Raw genomic sequence first — 18,774 nt, 5'->3', positions numbered from 1 at the left:
ATGTTTCTTCCAGCTGGTTGGATAAGAGCTGAAAGGCAAATAACTCTACATATTAATATAACATCAACTTTAACCGTTCACGTCAACCCTGCTTTTAGGTTTGACGTGGAAATGGGTTTCAAACCGGAATCGATTTCCAAACATTAAACAGTTTCCCGGAGCTGCAGTAGGGTGGAACTAAGATTCTGATTTTATGCAATTTATGAAAGGTAGTGCAACGTTTATGCAAACAGTACTGCATTGAGGCTTGGTCACATGGTCTGGTGTTTAAGAGCCCCGGACACTTCTGTGTGAATGTGAAGACGACGCTACATGGTGTAACAACACAGTTAATCCTAAATTTGCTACTGCTGTAAATTTTACGTGTCAACACGTCAGCAAAGATTATAAAATGTGTCATTATGGTGGTAGCAGCTTAGATAAACAGTTATTAAAGGGTTTCAGGAAACGGTTTTTAGTTCGGTTGACAGGAGTTTGCAACTCAAGCTGATCTACACTGCAAAAACTTTGTTTTTGTTTTTATTCTAAAGCCCCGTTTCAAGAAAATTAGAAGGTGTTTCAGACTGTTGTTAGTTTTAGGAATTCTGGTCGAGGAATGTTTTTCTTTTAAACCCCTTTGCTTGAAGTAAGACAGTGTTGACTAGATTTTGGAACATTAGTGTCACTTCTAGAGGGGCCGTTTTTGCAGTGTATCAAAAACTAATTCATCTCACAAATGAATCACCATCTGAAGACTGAAACGTGATTGTTTTTCTATTTTTTTTAGTCTCTATCTGGTGTAATAATGTTCTTCTGATCCGATTCACCAAGCAATTTCAAGAATGAGTGTAGCATATATCTGTCCTGTGTGCGTGTGCGTGTGTGCGTGTGCTTGGTGGGTGTTGTCTAACCATTCCTCGAGCTGATCTTCTAACCTTAAATGGAAGTCTGCAGCTTGACCCCGTCTTCCTTTGTGTGTCGCTTTCTCTTTTTTCCTTCTCTCAGTTTTCTGACCTTCTTTCCCGAGTCTCCAGCTTCAATATTTAAATGTTATTACAGTGAACAGACAAACACGCACACACACACACACACACACACACACAGTAGGTCAGAGTGCATTCCTATGGTTTCTTTGGCAGTCAGCATGTCTGCTCATAGTTATAGCATTCAAGCTCCAACTCAGCACGCCTATCCAACACACACACACACACACACGAATGTTTCTGGGACTTACGGGGACATTATATTGATTTACCTCTACTTCCTGGTGACTGGATCTAACCTCAACCATGGCAGCGACTTCTTCAGCCTTCATTTTAACCTGTGCCCTGACCTTAAAACACACAAAATGAGCATGAGACTTGTGTTGCATTGTTCAGGAATAGTTTTTCTGAGACTTTCCCCTGAAACAAAGTGAAATTATGAGGCGTGCACGGGCTGTTGTGAGCACAAGTGTTGCTCCTGCAGATAAGGACTGCTTATATTTGTGCAGCTGGTCTCTGTCTCTCTCTCTCTCTCCCCCTCTCTCATGCTGGTGGTCTATTTCCTCTGTTTTCTTTATCTCCTACTCTGATTATGTAATGAAAAAAATCCATCCACCAACTCTTAATTTATATAAACTGCCCCCTTTCCCCCTCCGAATCCCCTCAATGTTTGACCTGTTGAATTCTTCATAGATGAGGCAAAAGGGTAGGGGTGGTTAAGCAGCCTCTTTCCACGAATGCTGACCAAGTGTTTCCTTTGTTAATAGGTTATCTGGGAAATGCTTTAGAGACCCTCTTGTCTCCATCTCTTCTCTTTTTCTTGCCCCCAGTTGTCGTGTTCAGCTTCCAGCAGAGCGGTGAGCCCCCTGGTGGTTCCCGGGGACTTCAGCCAGCCGGCCAGTCCCTTCGGCTGCCTCGATAGCTCTGGGGCCAAACACAAGCTGGGCCTGAGACAGAAAGCCCGCAACAAGAGGAAACCTGCCACTGTAAGACACCCACACTCGTATTACATTACCTAATAATGAGTTAGTTATTGTTGAGACTATAAAAGATGAGACTCTGCAGCAGTGGGACGGCACAAAAAAAGTGGCAGTTTGTCCAGATTATTTAAACAGAAAAACTGAATTAACTAGAAGAAACGTCAAACTCCAGGAAAATGCAAGTGCAGTTAGTGAAGTTAACTGCAAAGAGCAGTCATGGCTACCGGTGTGGACTTAAATCCCGCTGTAGCGGCTCACTGAACGCTGCCATGATGCCAGAAAGCTGGTGTCCTGTGCCACTGCACAGCCATAACAGTATCTCCAGGTTCACAGCCCACAATTGTGATGTTGTGGCTAACGTCCTAACGTCTGTGCAGCGGCTGGAGTGGAAAACAGAAGGAGACTCTGCCGTGGAGGAGACGCTGACGGACTCTGTCCCGGGAGAAACGGCATCGCTGGAGGAGCAGAAACAGCAGACAGAAGGTCAGAACTGCTTCTTTTTATCTTTCATTTAATGTTGACTCTGCATGTACTGAAGTCTCCATGAATGATGATGTCAGAATCATAATACAATTTTAAATAATCAAAAATGTTTTCTATAGTTAAAAAATGATTTAAAGTCTTTTTTTATTTCATCGTCAACTTTTTCAGACAATTTGCAGCTGCAGTTGTGTATATTTATCAAGACATAGTTCTGCAATGAAATGTTTAAACTGGTTTGCATATTGACCACCTTTAACTTGAAATTAAATAGTCCATATTACATTTAATGACATCACCATTATTAGGGAAACGTGTTAAAAAGCCTCAAGATCAGTGTAACGTTCATCAGCACAGTTGTTAAGTCAGAAGTCAATATTCATCAAAGCAAAAAAAGTGAGCTAAAAATATTTAGTTTCTTGTTTTTTTTATTGTTTTATTTGAGAAAATAAAAAATAAATAAAAAAATAAAATCATAGTTTTTAAAATATGTACTTTAAAAGAAAAATAATAGATTAAAAATGGAAAAAATATATACTTTTAATTTCTGTTATAAGTTTAAAAAACCTGTCTTTCATGATGATTGCTCTTGTCTGTCCCTCTTGGCATTGTGTTAACTAACACTTCGTATATTCAAAACATTGTGCAAAAAACTGCCAGTTTTGGGCACGACTGCAAGTCCAGAGTAGTCGTGTGGAAAAAAAGTCGACCATCCGTCATTTCTAAGAATTTATTAAATTAACCAATAACAATAATGATAATCTGCAAAATGAGCATTAATTTAATAAAACGGCAAACTCTTTGTTTTCATATGAACTTTAATTGAATTTATTTTCACATCGTCTGTCTCAGACTTCCATAATCATGCTGCTGTTTTTAATTGGTTTTATCCACAATACGTTTGTTTCTGTCTCTGATTCTCTGATTCAGATCCAAGTGGTGATCAAGCGAAACCAAAGTTGGATAGGGAGGAAGACGAGGAGGAGGAATATGAGGAGAGAGGACACCCACCGGATCCCACAGTATCCCTGTTGAGAGATAAGGAGAAAGGGGAGGAGGGAGAGGACGAGCCGGAAGCAGAACAGGATGTTTCTCACGGCCCGGACACTTCCTGTCCTGCAGAGCCGAGTCTCTCCGAGGACGAAGGCTCAGATGATCAGGCCCCGCCCTCCTCCACTCCCGGCTCCAGAGCTGAGTCTCTGGACACTTCCAGGTACTTACATGTCCATTCCCTTACTTCACTTCAGTTCAGTTCACTTTTAAGATAAGATAAGATAATCCTTTATTTCTCTCTCAATGGGGAAACTCACTTGTTATCAGCTGTACGCTTAACACACACATGCAGTGGAGGGGTAAAAAAAAAAGTAAAAAAGTAGAAAATATATATATATAATTACGAGATATAAACGATACATTGCAATGGAATTAGAGGTAGTGCGAGAGAAAGAAAACAGGTAAAATGTGTGTGAGGTAGACAGACAGATATTGCACATACAGGACTGTCTCAGAAAATTAGAATATTGTGATAAAGTCCTTTTATTTTCTGTAATGCAATTTAAAAACAAAAATGTCATACATTCTGGATTCATCACTAATCAACTGAAATATTGCAAGCCTTTTATTATTTTAATATTGCTGATCATGGCTTACAGCTTAAGAAAACTCAAATATCCTATCTCAAAAAATTTGAATATTCTGGGAATCTTAATCTTAAACTGTAAGCCATAATCAGTGATATTAAAATAATAAAAAGCTTGCAATATTTCAGTTGATTTGTAATCCAGAATGTATTGTTTTTTTAATTGCATTACAGAAAATAAAGAACTTTATCACAATATTCAAATTTTCTGAGAGAGTCTGGTGGTATTGCACATCTTGTTTTTGTTATTATTTGCTTAGCGCCAGTTAACAACAAAAGTAATCTCGAGCCACTTTACACACACAATCTGTTGGGTTCAGTCCGATCAAGGGCGACCCAGTTCAGTCCAACTATATTCCCGTCCAGCATCCTGTGCAGGCGCTATGTTAGTAACAACTGTCTTTCTCCTATTACTCTTTGGTCCTCCATTAAATCTTGAATTGTATCTTAGGGCCACGCCGGAGCCCCCTGCTGGTCCAGGAGAGTATCTGAGTGGGCCCGCGGGCGACCACCGCGCTGAAAGGGACTCGGCCTCGGCCGAGGAAGACGAGGTCCAGGAGAGCTGGGAAGAGGAGAGCTCCTTCTTACAAGAGGTTCTGAGCTCCTTGAAGACCCCGCTTGAGTCTCGCTCCCTGGATGTGGAGGCCAAGGACGTTGTCCTGGAGAGGAAGGAGGATAAGAGGAAAAAAGAAGAAGTGGAGAAGGAGGAAAGCGTTGAGATAAAAGAGGAACCAGGGGTGGACGGGTCTGTTGGTTATCGGGCCTCCTCCTACTCCGTCCAGTCAGGTCAGACCTCAGATGGAGAAGAGGAGGCTGCTGCACCTTCCTTGCAAGAAGAAGTAGATACTCTTGGAGAAGAGGAGAACAGCAGAGGGGAAGAAGCAGAGGAGGAAGAGGAAGATTTGGTCCTGGAACAAGTCACTCAGGACGCTGTAAGTATTTTTGATTATTTGAAAAGCTGTGATGTCAGAGAGTTTTAGTTGCAGCCAGGTGTTGCCAGTCCAACTGGCCTTCAGCAGGTGAACAGACCTCTGTAAAAGCTGTAACATAGTGTCAAGAGGGGAAGACATAAGCAATGATCGGTCTGGATAAAAACTAAAAACTCCAGACAATTTAGGGTTCAAAATTAGACAGTGACAAAGACTTAAAGGAGCTTGAGGCTCCTTTTAAGAAATGAGACTCTCTAGCGCCACCCTTCACCACGACGGCCATTGGGGGTACTGCAGCCAACAGTGAAGCCGGCACGGGAGAACGGGGAGAACGCGCATGCAGCGTCATGTGACGTCACATCCACAGCCCAGCACGGGAAATTCGGGACCGAATTGCAGCACATTTTGCAGCACACAGCCTGTTCAAGGCAAAGGACAGATACACTAGAGGGCTCATTCTTTTGGGTTTGGAACGCTTCATCTGACATTATTACTAGAAAACTTAAAATGTATACGGATTTTTTTCATAAATCTTGCCACAATCCGGCCTCAAGCTCCTTTAACAAAACAACTGAGGTTCACAAAACTACACCTGAACAGACCAGATCAGTGGACGGTTTAGCCTCAATGCCCGCCTCTAAACGTGGCGTTTCAGTAGAAGTACCTCAGGTTTATACATCTTAATTTGGGGTTGTTTTTACAGGCAATGATGTGTCCTGTGGTATGAAAGATTACTGTCCCGACCTCATAACTCTACAGTGCAAAGCTGGTAATCCAGATAACATTAAACAGATCCTTGATGAATACATAGAACATATGTTTGAGGGGAAAGAACTAGCTTCAGATGGGATCCGGTGTGGTTGGTGTGAAACCAAGCAGTGCTCATAACTCTAAAAAAAAATATACGGTAGGTCTAAACTGGTCAGTGATTTCTTTTATATTGTTCAGAAGTGTACCGCTCCCACCTTTTAACTCTTTAATTACAGCAGGTTCTGTGAAACCCTGATTTCTAGAAGCACCAGACTGTCTCTACTGTTCAGGACTACAGTCAGATTTGAAACAACAAGATCTTCTGTTGGTGCTGCATTTTATTTTCTAAGAGCTCTGTCGTCCTTCGATGACAGAACTAAGTTCAAATGCAAAGATTATTAAAAATAAAACAGGCTAAGGGAAATGAGGTATAAAGCTTTGCAAGGCTGGACAGGCTATAACAGATCAATCTAAACCTGTTCTGGAACAATACAGGATGTCCCTGGAGAACACAAGACATTTGTCCAAAAACTATAATAAAAACGTTGCTTGTAGTGTTCTTCCTAGTAAAGTGGAAATATAGTGAGCTGTTATGGTAGACTGAAAGAAAGAGGTCTGTGCAGAGGGACATTTGTTGCACATGTTCAAGTGGTTTATTTTAAAAGTTAATGTTTGCACTCCTTCTTTCCTTCAGCCACGTTTCCTTCAGCTTGAAGAGGAAGGGCAGGATGACGAGCCAGAGGAGGATAACTTGTTTACAGGACAGGCTCTACGCCAGGAGAGAGAGGATAGAGCAGAAGAAGAGGAGGAAGAGGCAACAAAGCTAGGGGAGGAGGGGTCGGGGAAGCCAGAGGAAGACGATGATGATGGGGAGGTGGAAGAGCAGGTGAATGACCTGGTGGAAGTAGAGGAACCCGAGCAAGTGATGGAGATTATTCCTGATTCCCAAAATGAGGAAATCCAAAGTACTTCAGCTTTCCAGGAGGCAGGTGCAGCTGCAGTGTTGGGGGAGGACGACGTCTACAACACAGAAGACACAAGTGATGAAGTACATGACCCGGGATTCACCACAGTCCAGGAGGGGCAAGGAAACCTCTACCAGAGGGAGGATGAGAGGGAGGATGGAGAACAGGAGGCCGGAGAAGAGGAGGCCGGAGAAGATGAGCTCACAGGAGATGTGTCAGAGGACGAGGACAAACAGGAAGACGTGGCAGTAGAAAACAGGACAGCACTCCACCTGGAGGAGGAAGGTGCTGAGATGTTGCCTCAGATTCAGAAGGAGCAGCTGACCGTGTCACCCAAGCCTCCTCTGTTGCGTCTGAGCGATCCGCCTAGTATTCACTCACAAGAGGGCGCATCCCTCCCTTCCAGTAAAACTCCCATCATGCATGTAAATCTGGCATCTCCACCCTCAGAGGGAGATGCAGCTTCATTCCAACTGTCGTCAACTTCTGCCAAAGATGTCATGGAGTCCCTAGTACCTACAGACCAAGGTGAAGCACCTGTAGATGAGGAGCAAACGGACGCCGTGGAAGATGTGGAAGAGAAACAACCCACCCAAGGCCGCTTCACCATCGCCTCCGCATGGCAGAGATCGCAGGATCACACCTCTCCTCCTTCCTCACCTGCCTGCACCTCTTCACCCAGAGAGGAGGAGGACGAGGCCACAAGGGATCAAGCTGTAAAAGATGAGCCAGCCAGTTCAGCGCCAGCTGAAGTGGAGTCGAGTCCAGGTAGAGCGATAGATGCAGAAAGCACCGCTGGCACACCGCCGAGCAGCTCGGTACCCGCCCCAGACAAACCTCCCAGCTCAGCCTATGTCCTGGACAAACCTCTCAGCTCAACTCCCACCCCAGACAAACCTTCCAGCTCAGTTCTCACCCTGGACAAACCTCCCAGCTCGGCCTACGTCCCGGACAAACCCCCCAGCTCAACTCCCACCCCAGACAAACTTCCCAGCTCGGTTCCCACCCCAGACAAGCCTCCCAGCTCACCTCCCACCCCGGACAAACCTCCCAGCTCAACTCCCACCCCAGACAAACTTCCCAGCTCGGTTCCCACCCCAGACAAGCCTCCCAGCTCAACTCCCGTCCTGGACAAACCTCCCAGCTCAGTTCCCACCCCGGACAAACCTCCCAGCTCAGTTCCCACCCCGGATAAACCTCCCAGCTCAGTTCCCACCCCGGATAAACCTCCCAGCTCGACCCCCGTCCCAGACAAACTTCCCAGCTCACCTCCCACCCCGGACAAACTTCCCAGCTCACCTCCCACCCCGGACAAACTTCCCAGCTCACCTCCCACCCCGGACAAACTTCCCAGCTCACCTCCCACCCCGTACAAACCTCCCAGCTCGGCCCCCGTCCCGTACAAACCTCCCAGCTCGGCCCCCGTCCCGTACAAACCTCCCAGCTCGGTACCCGCCCAGGACAAACCTCCCAACTCACCTCCCACCCCGTACAAACCTCCCAGCTCGGCCCCCGTCCCGTACAAACCTCCCAACTCAGTTCCCACCCTGGACAAACCTCCCAGCTCGACCCCCGTCTCAGACAAACCCCCCGGCTTGGCCGCTGCCAGCACTGCCGGTAGGAAGATTGCTTTCTTGTCTGTTTGGATACCGTGCAATGTTTTCTCTTGCCGTGGTGACAGACGGTGTGTTTGAACAAATGAAGTGACCTGAGCTTTCCGATCTGCCACCAGCAGAGAGCGCCGTGGTCGTGGAGGGAAACCCAGACAACCCTTTCGGAATTCGGCTGAGGAAGACATCAACTCTGCTTCACTTGAGTTCGGAGGAGGAAACCCACGAGGTGATGAACGAGGGGTCAAGTTAATGTTGATGCTGACTTTGCTGTTTTTAACCTCAATAGAAATGTCAAAAACCATTAAGTTCATTAGGATCCGCTGCCTTTGCCACCGTATTCACATCAAGAATTATTGAGTAGTCACTGTTCACCCAGTGTTTTAAGGGAACTATTTATTTTATCTGCGTTTTTTTGTCTTTCAGCCTTCGGTTGAGTCCCTGACTCCACCAAGCGGCAGTAAAGTCGACACGCCGCCACCGCCGCCGCCGGTGAGCAGCAAGCCCCCCGTGGGTCAGTCGGGCGGCAGCAAGCCTGCTCTCCCTAAGAAACCGGAGGTTCAAGGAGACGCTGGGGGCCAAACAAAGCGTGTCTCAGGTGTGTTTTCACTGTGGCTCGCCGCTCACTGTCGCCCTCTGGTGGAAACGCTGGCTGCTGGTGCCCGCAGCGCTGCCATGTGTTCACGGGTGAGTCCCAAACCACAGAACCGGCCTCTGATTCAGTGCCTCTGCTGTGTTTGTGGATTCAGACGCAGCTGGCGGTCGAGGCGCTTCTGGGGCATTGCATCGTCCCAGCTGGGTTTCTGTGGCCAAACAGAAGCAGAAGATCTATAAAGAGAATTCACTGGAAGAGATCAGTGTGAAGAAGGTAACCTTGTGTGTGTGTGGTCGCTAGGGCACATTATAAAATGCTTCATTATGATCGTTGGGAAAAGGAAAAAAGCTGTGGATGAAAAGTAGACTAAAGGTGACAATTCAGAGTTTGATAATCTGGTATTCTAACGGCCTTCCAGGCTACTATACATCCACTTTTACAGGAATAGGAAACTACTAACTACTACGAACGCACCAGTTGGAAGCCCATGAGCCCAATTGCTAAAACAAAAATGTGCATTTAGTTGTCAAGCATGAACGTGCACCCAACCTTGGTGTGTGTGTGTGTGTGTGTGTGTGGGTGTGTGTGTGTGTATATGAGTGTGTCACTTCAATACGCTTGATCTAATCTTGCTCTTGGCCATCAGGAGGAACCGGACAGGAAGTCTTCTCTGCCATCATACGTCAGCTCAGCTGCAAGCCGGGAGCAGAGCAACAAGACAGTGGAATCCAGCAGCAATGGTCAGCACACACACACACACACACACACACTAGTGGCGGCTGGTTCTAAAAATGTGGGGGGGGGGCAATTTACCTTGGCATACATAGGGGTGTTAGCACTGTTGCCTCACAGCAAGAAGGTCCCCGGTTCGAGTCCCAGGCCCAGCAGGGTCTTTCTGTGTGGAGTTTGCATGTTCTCCCCGTGCTTGCGTGGGTTTTCTCCGGTTACTCCGGTTTCCTCCCACAGTCCAAAAACATGCATGCTAGGTTAATTGGTGATTCCAAATTGCACGTAGGTGTGAGTGTGAGTGGTTCTGGTTGTTTGTCTGTATATGTGGCCCTGTGATGGTGACCTGTCCAGGGTGTAACCCCTGCCACTCACCTGAAAATAGCTGGGATAGACTCCAGCAGACCCCCGTGAGTCTGTGACCCTGAAGGATAAAGCTGGTATAGATAATGGATGGATGGATGAAATTAACCTTGGCATACATAGGGGTGTAACGGTAGATAGAAGTCACGGTTAGGTACCAGGTTGGTACAATGGGGGGGAAAAAAGGTAGAAAATAATATTTTGGTGAAGCAGTTCAGTTATGCAGTGGAAAAAGTCGGGGTTTAACATTTCAACAAGTTTTGTATTGTTTTTTTCTTCCTGGTTTGGGTTCAGTTTATTTTACACATTAGAGAGAAGAAAAACATTAACATTTCCATTGTTCTGTCTGGATTTATATTATTGGAAAAGATAACATTCCTTTCTTTCAGATATTTGATCATATACAAAATCAACAAATATTATTTCAAAACCAAGTGTTATTTAACCTATTTAAAACAAACGTAAAAATCTGGTTTGTGTAAAAAAAAAAAACAACATACGAGTACATCACGATACTGATCGCAGATTCGCTGCTGATAGTTTCTGGGACGCACACAACTGCATCCCTTTACAAATCTAATTTAAACCAAATAAAAGAGATCCTCAGGTCACGTGCTTATCAAATGTTGGAGAGCTTACACTGGATTCTGTTTGACCGGCGCCCCTTACTTCTGGAAGTAAATAAAATAAAATAAAAAACATTTTGGAACCAAATAAATATTTAAACCACATTTAATTACTATTGACAGTCACCCACAGATTTAAATAACACCTTCTTTTAATAATTATTTGCATCTTACAGCATGTTTTTTATTTTATTTTTATTTTTTATTTTGTGCCCTCTACTGACCAGCCGCCACTGACACACACACACACACACACACACACACACACACACACACACACACACACACACACACACGTGTATACAGCCACTGCCAAACATACATTTTTGTGTGGCCAAAACCTGCTTATATCACTTCCAGACTGTTAGTGTCTCAGGGGGTTTTATTTATTATTTCTTGTCATTTTGAAAGTTTTCTACAAAACATAAAGCATTACTGTGGTGACCTCGGGTATAGCCAGTACTGGAGTTGAGGGGGGATGAGGGGGGATGGCATCCCCCCTGAAATAAAAACGGTCCAAATCATCCCCCCTGTAAAACTGCCATCCCCCCTTTCCATCCCTTATGTCATTTCATCAATGAATGTGGTTTTACTGCTATTTCAACATTTAGTCATCACCAGAAAAATAACACCAGAAAAATGTGACAATTTTCACCTGTTTCAGGTAAATTTTCACTTGAAATAAGTAGGAAAATCTGCCATTGGGATTTATCTTCTTATTACAAGCAAAAAAATCTTGTTCCACTTGCAGATTTTTCTATTTATTTTAAGTGAAAATCTACTTGAAACAGGTGAAAATTGTTGTTTTTTCCAGTGATGAGTCTTGTTTTAAGTGTAATGAGATGTTTTTTACTAAAACGAGACATTTTAACTAGAAATAAGACAAATATTCTTGTTAAGATTTTGAGTTTTTGCAGTGATCCATTTTATTTATCCTGTGAAGGACAGAGTCATATTGATAAGTTCAGAAAACTGTTCTTTATTGTTGTGTTTTGATGTATTAGATGTAAGCCCAGTGGATATTTAACTGCTGCTATGTCATTCCTGCAGTATTTCTGCAGGTGTTTTGGTCAGTGCTATTATTTGTAATATATTATATTATTTGTAACCAGCACAAATTATCTGTCCCCATATGATAAAATCCACCCTCCCCCCTGATTTCTTTTTACAACTGTAGTACTGGGTATAGCTCAGACACACAGACCACTAAAACCTCTGGATTCAGTGGCTGAGATGGTGTTTCACTGATGCAGCGTCTCCCTCATGTGGCCAACCTGTGCTACTGCAGCTCTGATATAAAGGTCACTTACAAACATTTGATCAAAGGCTACAAGCTCTGTGGCAGCTGAGGCTTGTGATAGCTGAGCAGATATCTAACTGCTCGGTTTAAAAGGTCAATGAAAAAGTGCTTTACGACCCCTGGTTTCCTGAGATTGCATCGATGACGCTGTGAGTCTGAGAGTGTTTTTGTTTGGTCTCACTTTTGTTTTGTCTCTTTCCTCCAGTGGTTCAGGTGGAGATCAGTAAGCCACCGGTGTCGGTAGAAAAGGAGCCCAGGAGGACTCTCCCCTCTCCAAGTCCAGTGCCACCTCAACCCTCCAAATCCCAGCCACCCCCCTGCCCCATTACCCCCAAACCACAGCTGCCCTCCCCCACATCGAGACCTTCGCCGCAGCCCACCCCTCCCCAGCGGTCCCTGTCGCCCCCGACTCCAGTCCCCGTCGCCTCAAAACCTCTCAATTACTCGCCCCCTTCACACCTCTCCAAACCTGCCGCCCCACCCAAAACCCCCCCGGTCACCTCGCCTCCCTTCTCCCCGAAGACCCCTGTGGACAAGGCCGGCTCCAGGGCCCCCGCTCTGCCTGGACAGGTGTCCCCCCAGAGGGCCCTGTCCCCCCCGGTGCTGCCCCAGGACGAGCCCCCCTGGATGGCACTGGCCAAGAAGAAGGCCAAGGCCTGGAGCGAAATGCCCCAGATAGTGCAGTGAGGGGCCAAGGTTGACCAGGGTCCCAGACCCCAACCGGCTCGGACGGAGCTGGATGGACCACAAAGCTTTTGCACACAAATTTCTTATAATCCTGACGTTAGGTTTTCTGATTGACACTCGTTCCCCAATCCCACAGCTACAGACATCCCGTCTGGTCCTGAGTACCAGCAGGAGCACGGACGAACCCTCTCTGTGTTTCTCAAGCTGTGTTGTTGTGTTTATAAGGTGCCTGAAGAAAGAAATGACATGTAGCTACACAGCAAAGTATATTAATGTCTTCATAACTCAGGTGAGTCCAGATGAGCTCACGAAACAATCCAGGAAAGGGAAGATGGAGAAAATACTCTCAAGAGTAAAATCAGGATAAAGAGACAGAATAAATATTATAATAAGGAATCTATATAACAGACAAGTTTCTATATCTCTGCCCATTACAGGGTGTGTGTGTGTGTGTGTGTGTGTGCGTGTGTGTGTGTGTGTGTGTGTGGAGGGGATTTTAAGGCAGAGAAATTTGCTCGATTAAATGATGTAATATCTGATGAGCGTTCCAGATGTTTCACCCAGGCAGTTTTCCTCTCGACGTAATTCACTAATGCTACGATATTTGTTTGCTGAGTCAGCTGTTGCCAAACGTGCTCCAGCATCTCCGTGTAAATAACATTTTTATCCTTCTCTTTTGATAACTTTGACTTCTCTTGTTCGCACTTTGACTCCCAACCCACCGGTGGTCTGCTTGGCCACTCCCCAGTCTGGGATGGTCCATGTGACTCCCTCGCGGGCCTCACACTATTTTAGTAAATCATGATGTTGTTGATCACAAAAATGCTTTCCATTGTAAATGAAAACAAAAACACAAAAAATCTGCAGAACGTTGAGTCACATGAAGTTTGATTCGCTGCGGGACTCGGAGCCGCTAACGAGTCCCAGATGTCTGCTCTGTGTTGTTGAAGCTGTCTCACCATGTCTTTGTATGCGTTTGATTTTCTATTGCCTTTTTGGGTCTTTGTCTTGTACATAAACTGTACAGTAAAAAACTAAAGATCTCTGACTCTTTGTGGGCTGAAGCTTTACTGAGACCTGAGTTGAAACGGCTCGTCCTGTTGAAGGATAAGTCCAGATGTTTAAGTTGCACACCGCTCAGAAGAGCGCTAGCAGCTTGTGTTGGTGTCTTCATGTTTAACATCGTAAAAGCTCGGGAGAGTTGTGGAAATATTCACGAGCTCTGTCTGGGTTTAAGAAGAAGTCTTGATGTCTACAGGCGGGCCAGGATCCTGAGACCGTCCCGGACCAGCTCACTCCCCAGGTCCAGGAGGGACGGGGACGGGGTTGGCTGAAATGCTCCCAGATGTTTCCAGTCAACACCCCGACATCGACCTCCGACCCCAGTCTAACCCTCAACCTTTCTGAAAGAGTGTTTATCCGTCTTGCTCGCTGACGAGCACGTGTTTACCCTCCATTTAGAGCAGTGGTTCCCAACCTTTTTTCTAGCGTACTAGCACCAAAATAGTCTTTAATTGAAAAAATGAACATTAATTATGTTTTTTTGATACATTTCTCTTCGGTTTACTCTGTATACATATGACTTTGTTTTTCTCCAATGTCACCAATGTATAAAATACGCACAAAAGGACATAAAAATATTTCTGAAAAATGTCTCTTAATACGAGACCAACATTTTTCCTTAAACAACCTGTCGGAGTAGAATAAATGTTGAGTAATGATATAATAATAATAATAAGGAATGAAATCATTTCCTGTGTTTGTCACCAGTGTATAAAAAACACAAAAGATATTCAAGACATTCATAAATTATTCCTAACAATGTCTTATGAATGACTCATTCGCAAATATAATTTTTACAACTGCATAATTTCAAAGCAGAAAAAGTTTCGCGCCGCCCCAGAGATCTCTGGCGCCCCCCAGGGGGGGCCTGGACCCCAGGTTGGGAGACACTGATTTAGAGAACCACATGTTGAGTCTGTCAGAGCTAACTACGCGAGGCAAAGCAGTCATGACGCATCCATGGAACGGAAACCATGAAAAGCAGAAGTTGTGGTACAATAACACACAGAGCTGTTTCAGTTTCAGTAATAAAAAAAAACTGCAAGATGGAGAGAATATAGAAGTTTTGACAAAGAAGTTGATGCTGAACACATCCAGGTAAACCCCTGATCCCCTGACACATTTCCTTCTGTATTTCTGTCTTTCTGGATGTCTGATGAGATTTATTCAGCTGAATATGTTCAAACTACATGTCAGCTTCCCTCTTAAAGGAGCTTGAGGCAGGATTTATGAAAAAAAATCGTATATGTTTTAAGTTTTCTAGTAATGTCAGATGAAGCGTTCCAAACCCAAAAGAATGATCCCTCTAGTGTATCTCTCCTTTGCCTTGAACAGGCTGTGTGCTGCAAAATGTGCTGCAATTCCGGGCCGGAATTTCCCGCGCTGTCGTGCGGATGTGACGTCTCATGACGCTGCATGTGCGTTCTCCCCGTTCTCCCGTGCCGGCTTCACTGTTGGCTGCAGTACCCCCGACGGCCGTCGTGGCGAAGGGTGGCGCTAGAGAGTCTCATTTCTTAAAAGGAGCCTCATGCTCCTTTAACAAATGTCTTGTGAACAACAAAGTGCTGGATGGACTTTAACAGCAACATCCAAAGACTCTTGTTTAAAACAACAAATAAACATCTTGGATACAAGACCATTGTGTCCAGATCTCTTACAGTATTTGTTTTAATCAATCCTACTTAAATGTGCAGATACTTCCGCCCACACTTGGCTGCCTCTGAGCAGCTGTCCACCTGACCCGGTTTTAGGTTGATCTGGTTTATCGTGCAGCTCCTCACTGCTGAGATGCTGCTGCAGCCTGCTCTCGGCTATTTCCAACCACACGAAACACATTAAAACGTTCACCCTGTGGGACTTCTGCTGTTACACGGGCCCGTGTGTGCTTGGCCGGAGGCTGGTGCATGCAGAGTAGTGGACACCAGCGGGCACGAGGAGTGTCTGCAGGTGTGGCATTCATCATTCATGCGCTGACGTCAGCACGAGGCTCTAATGTGCACGACGGCTGCTTCAACTCTGCACACGTCCTTTTTGGGTGTGTTAGGTAACCCCCCCCCCATTTGGGTGTGTTAGGTAACCCCCGCCCCCTGCCCCAATTCTGATACATGAACTATTACATTCACATGTGGCTCTAAAGTGGATCTGCCAACGTGTGTGTGTGTGTGTGTGTGTGTGTGTGTGTGTGTGTGTGTGCGAGCGAGCGAGCCTGTGCCAAGTATCCATGGCGATGAGTACTAGGTGGTGGCCTTCTCATTTTCAGGTTATATAAGCTACAAATTTGGCAGGAGCTGCTGTTTGTGCGGCCAGTGTTCAGCGGCACCGACTTGTTTGGGACCAAGACTTAAATCAAACAGTAACCGGTACCAGTATCGCTCCAAATAAGTCTCACAAAGGGGAAATAAAAAGACTATATCAATCAATAACTTGATGGTACTACTTCTGTGTAAATAAGATGGAGAAAAGTGACATTTTTCATGACAACTTTGGCATTTGTTATATTGTTTTATAATATTTAAAGAAATGTATGTACAGATCTTGCTCTAATTATAACTATGTTATATGTTTTTTTTATACTATGAATGATCCAAACATCTAAATCTACATCAATAACTTGTTGAAAAGCAGGAAACTTTCGGAATTTCTTTCAGTATTTTTTTTTTAATCTGACCTACTGACCTACATCTGCCAGGCTTTCATGGCCGATCCGTCTCCCCCAGGCCAGCGTCTGCTCCTCTACATCCACTATATTACCATTCTGAATGTTTATTCTGACAGCTTAAACATCTTTGAGCGCTTTTATTCACTGGTTCACTGCAAACCCTTGCACCTCTCTGAGACCAACTGTGATTTCAAATACGTTCACGTTTTTTCTTTGTCTATCAAATAAAATAAAAAAGATTATTCTCCCAACAAGTGTCCGTTTTGTTTCCATCAGTGAACTGTACTCGTCTTCCTCCAACTTATTCTTCCCTGTTTATCCAACCACACACACACACAGTCTTACCTCCTAAACCCTGCACTCCTCTCACATTTTGCACCACTTAGACAGAAGCTTGCTGGCATTCAAGCATCTATGAAAGTGGTTTAAAGGAGACCTATTATGAAAAACACGTTTTCTCTTGCTTTAACATATATAAAGTGGTCTCCCCTCAGCCTGCCAACTCAGAGAAGGAGGAAAGCAACCAAATTCTGCAGTGTCTGTACAGCCGCCCGGATGAGCCATCCAGTGTGATGTGGATCTACGAGCCGTTCAGATTCTGCTCCCGTCGTTACGTAACGATGGGAGTGATGCGTGAAACCACGCCCACAACTAACTCTAACTAACGCCGACTGGAGCTTCCGCCATTTTTTCATAGCGGTGTATCGCGTCATTCAGGCGGCACATCAGCACAGAGCCTCATTATCATAGCCCCGCCCACTCAGAATCCTGCATAGAGAATGAGGTTAGAGAATGGGAAGATAAAGACATGGCTCAGAGGCTGAATTTCTCATTTATTTAGCAAAAAAAATCAAAAGCTTGTTCAAGGCCTGTTTAAAATAGGTATTAGATGCCATAATAGGTCTCCTTTAAATGACCTCTAGCTTGTGTTTTAGCGCTGCACATGTCCATGAGGCTTGCTCAGTTTGCATGCAAGACTCAGAGTAATCTCTCCCAGCGCTCCCTCCAATGCCTCAGGTGATAACATCAAACACAAGTCTGTCTCCATAATACTACATTCTTTATTTAGCAAGGCCGTCTATTAAAGCTTCTTTTTATCTTCAGTGCTGTTTATCTGTTTTACTCTTGTTGTCACCAACAAACATTTCATAACTGTTGTATTTGGATGTTACTTGGGGCTCTAAAATGCTGGAAAGGAAAACAGGATGTTGTTCTCTAAGTAAAAGTCTTGACCCTTCTTGTTGTCCCTCTTGTTCTCTTGTTGTTCCCCTTGTTCTCCTGTTGTTCTCTTGTTGTTCCCTTGTTGTTCCCCTTGTTCTCTTGTTGTTCCCCTTGTTCTCTTGTTGTTCCCCTTGTTCTCTTGTTGTTCTCCTGTTGTTCTCTTGTTGTTCCCCTTGTTCTCTTGTTGTTCCCCTTGTTCTCTTGTTGTTCCCTTGTTGTTCCCCTTGTTCTCTTGTTGTTCCCCTTGTTCTCTTGTTGTTCCCCTTGTTGTTCCCTGTAGCACGGCGAGTGCCACGGGGCCCGACCGACAGGATGGAGAGGACATGGAGTTTAGTGCAGAACCCTTTTTATTAACACCGCCACACGCCCAGGACACAGTGCACAAGCACCTCACACCACCAGCACCTCACGATCAGCAGCTCCAGCTTCAGTCTGACCACCAGTCTCAGCAGCAGCTTCTCCTCTTATAAGGCTGGCAGGGTGGAGAGGCTGCGGGCCACACCTGTGTCCCGTCAGCCTGAGTGGCTGCACCTCCTCCACCCTGCCACACACCCCCAACGCCAAATTCGCGCCGGGGTCCATCCGGCCGAGCCTACTCCCCCCCCGCCCCCTCGTGAGCGGGAGAGGAAGCCCGGGCCTCCCTGGCCCGGACCCGTCGGGGGGCCGCCCTCGGCGCCGGGCCGACCAGTGGGAACGGTCGGGGGGCCGTCTTCGGCGTCGGGCTGACCGCCGAGAAAGCCGCTCTCGGGGCCGGGCCCATGGTGGCCTCGGGCCAGACGGTGCGTCCAGGACCACCCCCATCTCCGTGCCGCGGCCCCGCGCCAGCTGCCGGTCCGCTGCCGGCCCACCTCCGGGACCGCCTCCTCCACGGCGCAGCCCTGTTCTGGAGCTGGTGTGTCCAGGACCGCCTCCTCCGTCACGCCGCCCTGCTGGTCCGCCTCTGACTCCGCCTCTGACTCCACCTCCGCAGCTGCCTCCGCCTCCGTCTCTGACTCCACCTCCGCAGCCGCCTCCAACTCCGTCCCAGGAGCCGTCTCCTGGCGACCTGCAGCCACTGCCTCCAGGCCGGTCGGCTGCAGCGCCGCCAGCGCTGCCGCGGCGAACCTCAGGCGTGGAGCTGGGGTGGGCCGCTCCGGGGGTCCCGCCGTCTCGGGAGCCGTCGCTTGGCGGCCTGCAGCTTCTGCCTCCCGACCTCTCAGCTGCGGCGCCGCCAGCCCCTC

The 18,774-nt window shown here is 46.1% G+C and overlaps 1 protein-coding gene across 9 annotated transcripts in view; it reads left to right on the top strand.

Moving 5' to 3' along the window:
- zgc:66433 (uncharacterized protein LOC321250 homolog) overlaps positions 1–13,660 on the top strand; it is a 59,136-nt gene extending 45,476 nt beyond the window's left edge. For 5 of the 9 annotated variants that reach the window (XM_061725876.1, XM_061725878.1, XM_061725883.1 and 2 more), the window contains exons 7-16: positions 1,793–1,948; positions 2,320–2,425; positions 3,353–3,635; positions 4,513–4,993; positions 6,435–8,322; positions 8,438–8,544; positions 8,742–8,913; positions 9,065–9,183; positions 9,557–9,650; positions 12,131–13,660. In XM_061725876.1, the coding sequence (XP_061581860.1) occupies positions 1,793–1,948; positions 2,320–2,425; positions 3,353–3,635; positions 4,513–4,993; positions 6,435–8,322; positions 8,438–8,544; positions 8,742–8,913; positions 9,065–9,183; positions 9,557–9,650; positions 12,131–12,612 (3,888 nt within the window). In that variant the 3' untranslated portion in view covers positions 12,613–13,660. The remainder of the gene's footprint in view (positions 1–1,792; positions 1,949–2,319; positions 2,426–3,352; positions 3,636–4,512; positions 4,994–6,434; positions 8,323–8,437; positions 8,545–8,741; positions 8,914–9,064; positions 9,184–9,556; positions 9,651–12,130) is intronic. The other 4 variants (XM_061725881.1, XM_061725885.1, XM_061725884.1 and 1 more) reach the window with 4 other exon arrangements.
- The last annotated feature ends 5,114 nt before the right edge of the window (positions 13,661–18,774 follow it).

This window comes from Cololabis saira, chromosome 7, assembly GCF_033807715.1.
Source record: "Cololabis saira isolate AMF1-May2022 chromosome 7, fColSai1.1, whole genome shotgun sequence".
Lineage (NCBI taxonomy): Eukaryota > Metazoa > Chordata > Actinopteri > Beloniformes > Belonidae > Cololabis > Cololabis saira.
The sequence above is the reverse complement of the archived record's forward strand: the minus strand, read 5'-3'. Positions and strand labels throughout refer to the sequence as shown.